This window comes from Podarcis bocagei, assembly GCF_964188305.1.
Source record: "Podarcis bocagei genome assembly, chromosome: 2".
Taxonomy (NCBI): domain Eukaryota; kingdom Metazoa; phylum Chordata; class Lepidosauria; order Squamata; family Lacertidae; genus Podarcis; species Podarcis bocagei.
Window position 1 is genome coordinate 52,716,729 of NC_138126.1, and position 12,787 is coordinate 52,729,515.

The window sequence follows — 12,787 nt, forward strand, 5'->3', positions numbered from 1 at the left end:
TTATCTTTTGCACTTCTATCCCTGGGCAAAGTGGTGTCACAACTGGAATGATAACTTCAATACCCAGTGAAATTTTTGTTTTCCATTTTACCCTGTGCACCCAGAGGCATTCTGAGGCTAATAAAGATAGTGACAGCTGCTTCACACAACACTAGTCAGGCCACTGGGTAAAATGTAAAATAAATATATAAAGATATGATGTAATGATGTCCACATAGACATTTCCCCCGCCATGCCAGATACCGATGCCTGAAAGGCATCCTTGGTCATGGTTGTCACCTGAGCATTCAGACATTCCCATGTGGCATTTGCATTATTTGCACATCTGCAATTTAAAGTTTCAATGTTGAAGGCAGTTTTCATCCCATTCCCATTTCATCCCACAAGAATTGCTGTGACTGAGAATTAAGCTATAGCATTAGCAACAAAGTATTCTGACATCAAGGGACATAGGTGGCGATGTGGTCTAAAGCACCGAGCCTCTTGGACTTGCAGTTCAGAAAGTCGGCGGTTCGAATCCCCGTGACAGGGTGAGCTCTTGTTGCTCTGTCTCAGCTCCTGCCAATCTAGCACTTTGAAAGCATACCAGCACAAGTAGATAAATAGGTACTGCTGTGGCGGGAAGGTAAATGATGTTTACTTGAGCTCATGAGTTTTGACTAAGTGCCATGAGTTTTGACTAAGCCTATTATTGACATCTATTGCAAGATCTGCAGGGCTCCGAGGCTGCCCTGCTACTTATACTGTAGTATGATAGCGGGCTCCAAACTCCTCCTTGTTAATTCGTAGTAGTGCCTTGGCATCAATATTACCACCAAAACATCTGACTAGGAGAAAGAGGCACGTGGAAGGAGGGCGGGAAAAGAAGGGCAGTATCTCCTTCCTCCGGTTTCCTTCCTTCTACTTCCCTCGGGGATCAGGCCCCTACGGAAGCGCCCTCGGCGGCGAGCCGCGCTGGAAACAAACAAACACCCCAGCTGCCTCCCCAGCGGGTCAGGAAGCAGCAGCCTGCAGTGTCCCCAGCGGCCAGCAGGTGAGAGCAGCTCGGCAGCACCTGCTGCCGCTTCTCTCTCCGCTGACGGCTCCAGGCCTTCCTTCCCCGCCTCCGGCGCCTGGCCCTCAGCGCGGGGTCTCTCCCTCGGCTTGGCCCGCCGCGCCGTGACGTCCCTCGAATAGCAGCTCGAGGCGGGCGATTCCTGTGAGGAGGTTGGTTCGAGGCAGTGCTGCCGCCACCGCTGCAGAAGCAGCCGCTTCCCTTTCCCTTCGGCTCAGGAAGGGCTTCGAGCGGGTCAGCGGCAGGGCGCGCGCTCCCCCGAAGGAGAGCTTGCGGAGAGCGGCGGCGGCACCCATTTGGCTTGGCGGGGGGCAGCCACGAGTCCAGGCGCGATGGCACCCGCAGCACCCCGTGCGTCGCTCGGGCTCCTTCTCCTCCTCCTCCTCCCCGTCGCCGTGGTGCCTTCCAAGCTGAACATTCCCAAAGTGCTGCTGCCCTTCAGCCGAAGCACCAGGATCAACTTCACTCTGGAGGCAAGCGAGGGCTGCTACCGATGGTGAGTGAGGGCGCGCGCGAGAGAGAGAGAGGCGCAGGACGGGGTCGAGCGCGCGGGGCCCCGCAGAGTTGAGGCACATGGCGCACGTGTGGCGTTCAACTTTGCTCCTGAAACGGCAACACGTGAGGTTTGGGGCGCGAAAGAACTGAGGCTGCAGCTCCCAGCAAAGAAGCCTTTGCCGGCGACAGGCAGTTTGAGTTAGCGAGGTATTATTCCTAGGGCGGCGAGCGTCTTAGCCGGTACCGTTTTCCTCAACTCATAAAACGGCGCAGCTGTTGAGTCTCCAGGACGCTTGCGCCGCGCTTCAGGCGCGAGGGGACTGCTTCTTTAAAAAAGTTTACAAGAAACTTGAGTGTTGTGGAGAGTTCGGCGTAGTTTCATTGCAAAAGATAGGATCAGGTGGTTTGATGCACCTTCTCACCCTCCTTGGTTCTGAGCCAGGGGGAAACTACACATAAAAAACCCCACTGAAAATGTGTGGGGTTTTTTTAAAAAAAAAGTTTTGGAAAATACTTTGAATTTTGCCGAGCTCCCTGTCCCCATCTAGTGTCACATTTGTAGATTGCACTTTACAATACATTTAAAACGTTTTTGTAGCTGAGTCCCAAGTGTCCTTTCCAAGTGTCGCCGGGTGTGTGAGAAAGAGTCAGAAGTTTATCCATGCTGTCTGGGCTGACTTTGTCACGGTGAGGCATAGGCGACGGTGTGCCAAACCCAGTGGCGTAGCGTGGGGGGTGCAGGGGGGCTGGCCGCACCGGGCGCAACATCTGGGGGTTAGGGGGCGCAAATCCACGGGTTAGGGGGCGCAAATTACTTGCCTTGCCCTGGGTGCTGACAACCCACGCTACGCCACTGGCCAAACCTAAGAAGCTTGAAGTGGTACAGTGATTGTGGCAGAAATCCAACCAGTACCAGAACGACAATACTGTGGGTGCGTAAAAGCCCTGAAGTTTGGAATACAGTAGCAACATGAAGTTACAAATTGTGTTTCTCAAAATGAGAGCAGACATTTTAATGTGCTTTGTTAAGACAGGGCAGGGGCATGCCAAGGTTCAAGGACTGGCAGCCAACCCCCCTTCTATGTATAACAGGTGGATGCTCAACAAGTTTTTAAGCATTTTAAAAGTGAGCCTTTATCTAACAGAGATACAGTGTAACAAAGAAAGCTTCTTTCAGTGACACATCATTTATTCAATGGTTGCCTGCCTCAATGGTGGCAAAAGTAGAAGTGAGCAGTACAGTACTGTACTGTACTGAGTTTTTCATATGGTAGAAATTCTTTTAAAAAGTTTTCTCTGCCTCACAACCTCTTTCCTGTACTGTCTTAACAGATTTCGGTATAGATGAAAAGGGGAAATGGTTATTTTTAAAGTCTGCAAGTAAAACGTGCATTATGCACATGGCGATAATCTACTATACTAAACAAGTATAAAGGAAAACATCTTTCAATATTCTTGTAGCCCAAAACTACTTGCTCATGAAAAATAATTATGCTGTCCTATTCTAAACAAACAAACTATTAGGCTTGCTAATTATTGAACTTTCCACAAAGCCATAACAAAGAGAAGTAGAATATCTCTAGAGTGGCAATCCAAATGTCCTCACCCAGCAGTTTCATACTGATGTTAAACAGATGGGACATCAACAACTGGTTGCACAGAAATTCCACAGTAGCATATTCTGAAGGTGGCTTTGTAGATAGGAGTGGACCCTGCATAACATCATGTCTCTAACCTTCAGTGCACTTAGCTGGTCAAGTAAATACCATATCTGATAGTATCAAAAGCCATATCTGGAGATCAAAAAGCAGCAACAAGACCACACTCCCCCAGTTCCTCTCCTGATACAGGGCTTGCAGGGCAACCAAGGTTGGTTCACTTCCAAAGCCAGACATGAATCCAGGCTGAAATGGCTCAAGATAATCTCCTTCCTGCAAGGTTATCTGCAGCTGCATGTCCACCAGCTTCTCAGTACTTTTCAGTGCCTGTGTGGCCACCACGCAATACCTTTATGAAGGGGTATTTGCAATTGAACAGCAGCTGTCATGAACCTCCTAGTTCTTGGGTGGACTTTTTCCAGAAGTGGCCTCACCACTTCCTGTATGAGGGTGACAGGCACCACTCACTCTCACGGAAACCTACGCAGTCAGCCCATGTGTAGCTACAAAATGCTAAAGAAAACAGGTAGTAGCCCAGGCAAATCTAATCATCTAGTGCACATCCTCAGGTTGTAAAAGAAAGTTGTAATTGAACCTCTAACACGTGGTAAGATATAGTTCTGGACACTCCCTCAATAATGGAGGTCAATAATGTGTTTTGACCTTACTTCTATTAAGACCATAGCAAAGTGTGTAAAAAATAGATAATTTCCCTCCAAAAAGAGTCATCAACTGATCATGTTAAAAATGTACAGGAAACTGATGTTAAACTGGCCTGGCATGTGTATTTAACTGGGATCTCAGTTTTGATTACTGAGGGAAAGTTGTCATTCTAAAGTTTTCCCTTTGGACATTATTTTGATTTCTACATATATTTATTTTTTACATTTTATATCCCATCAACATAGTTCAGCAGAGCCTTCAGGATGCATTGCTCTAAGACATGGGAATAAATGGGGGAAATATCCAAATAACTGCATTGACTTTGGTCCAACACCTGTTCAGACAATCTAATACCACTAATAGGTTTAAATATTTAACTACCCATGACTGACTGATGTAATTAGGTTTGCTTAGCACAGCAATACTCACGAGATATTAACAATTATCTTTGTGTTAGAGCTTCCCTTGTTTAAACCTGCTGTACAGACAGCTTGTGACATGTATTTGGGAGCAACTGTATGTAGCCCTGTCACTGATTTCTGGTGTCAATCACCCAAGAAGCACAAGTGACCACAGACTTCTTTGCCATTCATTCTGAGTGTGTAGCTGGGCCTCACACAATGAACATGCTTATATGACTTGACCAATTCCTTCTGAAAGACAACACAGTAGAATTTCTTATGAATTATCCTTAACAAAGCCATATACACATAGGTCAAGGAATTTATGTTCATAAGTCTATAACAGATAAATCTGACCAATTAGGAGGAATGAATATTAAATCTCATATATTAAGAGCAATTGTGATTTCTCATAATTCTTCATCCAGCCAGTGTTAAGTAGCTGTAAGTCCAGTTGATTCAGCTGTCATGTACTTAACTCTCGCGCCATTTACCACATGATAACATTTAATAATAATAATAATAATTTTTATTTATACCCCGCCCTCCCCAGCCAAGGTCGGGCTCAGAGTGGCTTACAAGCAATAATAAAAACAAGTTGAATGATTACAACTTAAAAACAAAATTAAAATACAACATTAAAATATTGAAACATTAAAATATTAAAATGTAGCCTCATCGCAGGAGGAGAAGGAAAGGAAAAAAGAAAGAGAGGGAGGGAGGGAATCAAATTGGCTCCAAGCCAAAGGCCAGGCGGAACAACTCTGTCTTACAGGCCCTGCGGAAAGAAATCAGATCCTGCAGGGCCCTGGTCTCATGAGGCAGAGCGTTTCACCAAGCCGGAGCCAGAGTTGAAAAGGCCCTGGCTCTGGTTGAAGCCAATCTAACTACCTCAGGGCCCGGGACCACTAGAGTGTTGCTATTTATGGACCTTGAGGCTCTCCATGGGGCATACCGGGAGAGGCGGTCCCGTAGGTACGAGGGTCCTAGGCCGTGAAGGGCTTTAAAGATCAAAAGCAGCACCTTAAATCTGACCCTGTACTCTACCGGGAGCCAGTGCAGCTTGAAAAGCACTGGGTGAATATGCTCCCATGGCAGAGACCCCATGAGGAGCCTCACTGCAGCATTCTGCACCCGCTGGAGTTTCTGGGTCAGCTTCAAGGGCAGCCCCGCGTAAAGCGAGTTACAGTAGTCAAGCCTGGAGATGACCCTCGCATGGATCATTCATTAGTGAATGCAATAAGTATAATTAGTCCCAGCAAATCTAACAAACTCCTAAAATGTGGACAGATGTTAGTATTAATTCTGTCTGCCAGAATCTTCATAGCAGACAAATATTCCCTGTGTGTTTGTGAGGGGGGAGGTTAAATTTCTAATTTGTATAGCCATGAACAGACAATTTAAATATGTATGCAAATTCTACCCAGAAAGTCCTGAACTGAAAAGATTGTAATAAATTATGCAAATCATGTGTGTTTATATGTATTTACTTCATTTGCTTGCCTTTCATCTGTCTCAGAATTTGGAGTTTTCTAAATTTTTTATAGATCCAGGGAGAAGGGCATGGGGTTTAAAGAGTACAAACAGGGTAAGGCATGCGGGAAGCAGAGAGATGGATGAAACTGGAGTTAATAAGTTTTATAGTCCATATATATATGGACTATACAGTTAAAGATATCGTTGAGTATGTGTTTCTGGAACACAGTGGTACCTCAGGTTAAGTACTTAATTCGTTCCAGAAGTCCGTACTTAACCTGAAACTGTTCTTAACCTGAAGCACCGCTTTAGCTAATGGGGCCTCCTGCTGCTGCCTCGCCGCCGGAGCCCGATTTCTGTTCTCATCCTGAAGCAAAGTTCTTAACCTGAAGCACTATTTCTGGGTTAGCAGAGTCTTTAACCTGAAGCGTATGTAACCTGAAGTGTATGTAACCTGAGGTACCACTGTATATAAAGCACATTCCTACATATGTGCATTAGACCTTTTGGTTTTTTACTGTCTTTATAGCAGTTCCTCAGTTTTCCAAACTGTCTGTGAAAATAGGTTGGCTGGATCAAGAATTGTCATCCCATGAATGGAAAAGCTTCTTCCATTTGCAGTAAGGACTCAATCCCAGCAGAGGTTTCGACAAAAGAAAGCAGGAGGGCAGGGAGAGAGAATTCGCATAGATTCCTCCTTCCCTCCGTAGTCTCCAGCAGCAGTAGTCTGGAGCAGTGTTTCCCAACCACTGTTCCGCGGCACACTAGTGTGCCGCGAGATGTTGCCTGGTGTGCCGCGAGATGTTGCCTGGAGGGAGGCGGGCGAGTCGGGCGGCGAGAGGCGGGGCGGCGGCGGCGAGGAGAGGCCGCCCAGCGCGGGGCTCTCGCCGTCTGCCTGCCTGGCTGCCTGCGAGCTCGGCGGGCAGCGCCTCCGTCCGCAGCGCCCGCCTCGCGGCTCTCATTCCCTGCCCCTGCCAAAGCTCACCCTGCCAAGCCGCGCTCTCCTTCCTGCCTCGCTTTGCTGCCTCCTCCCCCCCCACCCCCAAAGCTTGGAGGTTCCCCGGCAAGGGGGAGGGAAAAAAATTGAAACTTACACTTTCATGCGTCCCTCCCGGCGTGACGCTGCGCGCTGACGTCACGGGGCTGTAATGGTGGTGTGCCTCGAGATTTTTTTCATCAAACAAGTGTGCCTTTGCCCAAAAAAGGTTGGGAAACACTGGTCTGGAGGGTCACTCAACTATCCAGACCAGATTTGGGGGGGGGGGTGTTATAGGGGCAACGAGGGAAAGGGTGGCAGTGTCTTGTGAGCAGAGCTGTGCTGATCCAACCAACTGTTGATATTTATGGCCGTTTCTGATTTGTCGTTTGAGTTATTAATGTTCTTTGGAAATGAAGGAAATAACCCAGAGGGATTTCATTTCTGCCTTGATATTTCTCTCTCTCTCCTTCATTTGGTATTTTGCTTATAACAGTAGGCCTGTGTTAAATGACTTTCCCCCTTTTTGCTGCACTTAAAAAAAAACAGGAAGTACAGTTTCATCTAAAGTATGCTTATATTCTCTGTGTGGGAAACAAAACGGAAGTAAAATTTTATATGTGGTTTTAAAAGTAAATAAATAAATAAATTGTTGATAGATGATATTTTACATTTTTACCTGAAGCTGTTAACTAGGAATTATTCATGGAGTATTTTTTAAAAATCATTAATGTTTTCTAGAATCTCACAACAATCTGTTTTGCTAATTGCTTGTGGGAGGATTTGCAGATGCATGACGGATATCATTGCACACACTATTCTTTTCCTCCCTATGCTGGTCCTGCAAAGGGGTATATGATCTTGAGGAGTAATGATTGCACAGACTAGGCTTAAGCGGGTTGAACTCCAGTCACATAAATCTTAGTTAATGTATTTTCAGTATTGCGTGGACAAATACAAGGTGAACCTTAGGCTGAAGTAACTGTGGGGCAAGAATGCAGAGGGACTGAGTGTGATTCTGCCTTCTCACTGCATACACAATCTACACATGTTAAAGGTTGGAAGGTGCACTCAGTATCAGCCACTGAATAAAAATATTCACAATTATGCTGGATATTCACTAGAAAAGGGAAACTGACTGAATCGGGCAATACAGTTAGAGACCCTAACTCTAACTGTTAGAGACATTAACCTGTAACACTAGTAAGTGTTACAATTTATCACCAAAATTTAGTTACGGAGATAGCTAGATTAGACAACAGCTATTTAATACTTTTGCTTGCTTGTGCACGGCAATGGACCATATAACCTACTTTAGCAGTCTAGAGATGTCTGTTGACCACAAGGATAATATAGAGGCAGCCTGAGGTGTGTTTGTGGTCAGAAGAGTCTAGATGGCATCACTGTCCACTAAAATCAGTAAATGCACCCAAGAGTGAGAAAAAGACACATTTCCCTAAAGGTTAAATTGTGGTTGGCTCTTTATAATTTGTTTTGGCAAGCTGTTTATCCCACAACGTTTAAGAAAGTCGTAGTTACTAGTGGCACCACCATCAGCAGTGAGTCTATTTGCTTTATCTTTTTTTATTTAGCTCTTCAAATCAAGCTCATTTTAGCACTTTGAAGTTAAGTCTTTAGATGATTCTTTCAAACACAATATATGTATTCTTTTTCTGCTTTAGGGTTGCTCTCTACAGCACAGCAGACAGGATGTGTGGGTGATACGCTATATTTGAAAGAATATGTGGAGGAAGTTGCAACACTAATAGTGAAATCCTTACTCAGAAGCACAGTATGTGCATACAGCGTTGTTGCCCAAGTCGATTTGCAAGACTACATTTTTTTAGTCCTACTTATGACTAAAATATAAGATAAAACCAAGTTAATTTGGCAGTTTTGCAAATTAAGCTAGGGCATGAGTGAATCTTTCAGAGGATATCTTTCAAAGGAAATAGATCAGGGGTAGGCAACCTAAGGCCCAGGGGCCAGATGCTGCCCAATCGCCTTCTCAATCCAGACCGCGGATTGTCCAGGAATCAGCATGTTTTTACATGAGTAGAATGTGTCCTTTTATTTAAAATGCATCTCTGGGTTATTTGTGGGGCATAGGAATTCGTTCATATATTTTTTTCAAAATATAGTGCAGCCCACCACATGGTCTGAGGGACGGTGGACTGGCCCACAGCTGAAAAAGGTTGCTGACCGCTGAAATAGATGGTTAATGAATGAGTTCACATAAATACACAACAAACTTAAGCCTGTGCTGCGGGTGGTGGTGGTGCTACTGCTGCTGTTACATTTGTCTACCACCCTTCATCTGAAGATCTCAGGGCAATATGAAGCATTAAAATACAAGGTAAAAACACAAAATGCATAATAAGAACAAGAACAAAACAACCCAATAACCCCACCCTACCCTTCCCATGAAGTTTAACTCCCAGGGGCTAGACAGATGGATGCGGCAGACTGGGGATTCTCTATTCCTGTATTAAAGTGCAGTGAAAGCAGTTTCAGCACACATTGTTGTATCGGAAGATCTTTTGTATCTGGGACAAAGACAGTGGATCTGTGTTCGCCTTATCTCCACACTTACCTTTTTTTTTTTTAAGACAGTAGTATTCTCTGTAAAGTGCCAAATATAAAAGTGTTTTATATAGGATAGCAACCTCATTTTTCTCCAGTTTTGTCAGGAAGTAGAAAGCTGCAGCCTGCAGGGCAGTGAGCTCTTCAGGAATCCTGAATCTCTGCTTGTTGTCAGGCCCACCGATTAACTGGACAAAAACATTATTCTCAGATTAAAGGAGTAGCTGAACATTCTTCTACAAATTAGATAGAGCAGAGCTTGAAATCCAAACTTCTACATGCCGCCTTGGAGGTGGACAATAAGATTTCTGCTCTGTCTTGAATCCTCAGGGTTGCCATTCTTAGCCACCTTGAAAGAATTAGTACTAAGTCTGATTTTTGTTCAGTGGACTGCTTCAGTGAGTCGTAGAATTATTTACTGTAATAGGAGCCCCCCACCCACCCAGCATAGGCTTATTTTCTACTTGGCAGGGTAGCTAATCAAAAGAAACTAAAAGTGCAGCAAGATTCAACATAGAACCAATGTGTTTGTAATAAGTAATAAGTGAAACCGTAATTTAAAAAATGATTGGCTTGAAGATGTATTAGTAGGTTTTTCATTTGAAACTGACATTGCTGAAAGGCAAGAACTATTTATACATTATACATAACATGAATGAAAAAGTGAGAACAAAAGGTTTTCAATGGGTTTCTACATCTTCCAGACCTGCGGCAGAATTCAGCTGAGAATTTGAACAATAAATAATTTCAAACTAGTAAGTAAATGACAGTGGGTTGTCCCCCCTCCCCCCCCCCCGGCCAAGCCATTAGGGGAAAGCTTTTCAGAACTTTATCTCCATAGAAAGAGGTAGAATGAGCTGACCGTGATGCCATTGCTTTCTCTGAACACCTAGATGTATATTCAAATATACCTATGCCGATTTTGCAGCCAGTGATACAGTACTTAAAACTGATAGGAACTGCTGGTAATACAAAGTTAAATATAGAATGACTTTACTTAAACGTTAAAGGAAACTTTAATGGGCATCAACATTTATCAATAAGTCTCACTCCAGTAATTTTTGTTTGTTTGTTTTAAGGTCTTCTACCAGACCAGAAGTTGCTAGCATAGAAGCTATAGAGGAAGACAACCAACAGTGTTCACAGAAGGCTATTGTGCAGGCCCGTTCATCGCAGGTGACACGCCTTACAAGTATTATTTTGGCTGAAGATATTTGTAAGTAGAGCAATATTCTTCCCATCTTATTTGGAGACGTGTATGTTTTAGATGACTTTGTTGTAAGTTAATTCTACGCTATTCTTTGGTTGGAATGCTTTATGCCCTGCACCCATAAAACTCTTGATGGATACACTAAGTGCAAAAATATACTCTCCTACATGTGTGTGTTTAAAATTTGTAACGAGCAAGGAAAAAGAGGGAGACAGAAAATGGAAGCTATGCATCATCTTGCCCTCCTTCTCATTCTTCCAGCATGCATTGCCTCCTTTCTACAATGAGAAATGGGAGGCTGAAAGATTGACATCCACAGAGGGAATAGTAGAAATGGAGAGGATGCTATTGGGGGAAAGGGAGGAGCATTAATTTAAAATGTTGGTGCTTAACATTAAAGTATAAGGGTACATGAAAATGCCTCTGAATTTATTTTCCTCATCATTGAGCAAATGGAGAAAATTTCCACACACCTGAGTTGGATGGAATATATTCTAAATCAGAGGGTATTTTTGTCAGGCTTGGAGCCAGAGGGTTAATGACAGAAAGGGGTATTGCTCCTCTCCTGACAGCAGCCTCATAGAAAGCCTGTCGTGGGAGTTGTTGGTGCCCTCCTTAATGGGATGGACTGTGGTTCTGAGGAAGAAGGGGAATTACATTCTGTGAACAATTTCTCCCCATTCCCTATAGCCCCAGTTTACCTCAGTAAAATATTATAAATTTCTCTGGATTCTGCCTGCTTTATTCCAGTTTCTCCACTAACACAGGAGAGGTACTTTGTGGTAAGGAAGAGAAAGGAAAATCACATTCCATCAACCCTCTTTCACCAACACTTGTCTGGATCCAAGACTACAAATAAAAAAGTCATGGAGTTTACCAAAAGCTAAAACAGCAGATATTTTTTGTTGGAAACATACAGTACCAGCTCCCTTCAGTTTTGATATTATTGTATTTAATTGCATATGTTTCATTTTGAACAAAACCATCCACTGCTATTGAGGGATAATGGCATGCTTTCTCACAAAGTTTAAACCAAGCATTAAACTGTAAGATGCGGTGGTTTTTGAGGTTGAGCCTATCTTGTAACTAGATATTTTCCTCTATCTCATCAAGTAACTGGCCAAGTCCTTCGCTGCGATGCTATAGTTGACCTTATTCATGATGTTCACATTGTGTCCACCACAAAAGAACTGTATCTAGAGGATTCACCATTGCAACTGAAAATTCAAGCTTTAGATTCTGAAGGTAAGACTATATCTCTTTTAACGTAAAATATTCATCCAGACAAAGAGCTCTTCCTGATGTTATGTTGGCCATGGCCACATATTTTCCTTCCTAAATCTACCGCTGTGTATCAGTAGTCTCAGCTTGAAATTCCTATCTGCATAAATGGGCTTCAAATTTGCATTTTAATCATATTTGTTGTTGTTGTTTAGTCGTTTAGTCGTGTCCCACTCTTCGTGACCCCATGGACCAGGGCACGCCAGGCACTTCTGTCTTCCACTGCCTCCCGCAGTTTGGTCAAACAATCATATTTGTATTTCTCTTAAAATTCAAAAGCTTCCATCAATGGGGGGGGGGGGAGAATCACTGTCTCAGTCTAATTTTGGGGTCAAGTGTCTCCTAAGAAAGCCATACAGATAAAATACCTGGCAGAAGGTATCATACACCCTAACTCAATGCTATGCTGGATCACGTGCCTCCTCCTCCCTTCATAGGCTGGTGTGATGTGATATGAATGTAGAGCCATCCTGTTTAGTGCACCAAAGAGCTGTCTCCAGGATACCCAATAAAACAGCTCTGTAGCTCGCCTGGACCAAGCGAGGTTACTCTCTCTTTGCATCAGCCTGTGGTGGGTAGTGATCCTGCTTAGCCCTAGGCTTGGGTTCTCTGAAGGGAGCTGTCTTGTGCACCCAAACTCAGCACTAAGCAGCCTTGCTTCTCCCATCCCTGTCAAGCAGTGGGGAGGAGGGTAGCAAAGCTACCTTTTGCAAGTGGAAGCAGCAAACTGGAGAAGTCTCGCTTGTTACTGTTGCTTGCAAACTCCAGCCTTGTTTCTCCCATCCCATCAGGTGTCAGGAAAGGGATAAGCAAATTGATGTTTTGCAAGCAAAAGCAGCCTGTCAATCATGTGGCATTATGAACATATCATGTGATATGTTTGGGCAGCCCTGTGACTTTGGCCCGCAGGGCTGATCCTGCTAAGGATGTGGCTCATGGAACCAAAAGGGTTCCCCAGCCCTGCAGTAAAGCAATATACTTGCAGAGATG

The 12,787-nt window shown here is 44.2% G+C and overlaps 1 protein-coding gene across 1 annotated transcript in view; it reads left to right on the forward strand.

Moving 5' to 3' along the window:
- Positions 1-765: 765 nt before the first annotated feature.
- Positions 766-12,787, forward strand: part of NUP210 (nucleoporin 210) — a 90,084-nt gene continuing 78,062 nt past the window's right edge. The window contains exons 1-3 of the mRNA XM_081177234.1: positions 766-1,550; positions 10,386-10,522; positions 11,630-11,761. Coding sequence (XP_081033360.1) covers positions 1,387-1,550; positions 10,386-10,522; positions 11,630-11,761 — 433 coding nt within the window. The 5' untranslated portion in view covers positions 766-1,386. The remainder of the gene's footprint in view (positions 1,551-10,385; positions 10,523-11,629; positions 11,762-12,787) is intronic.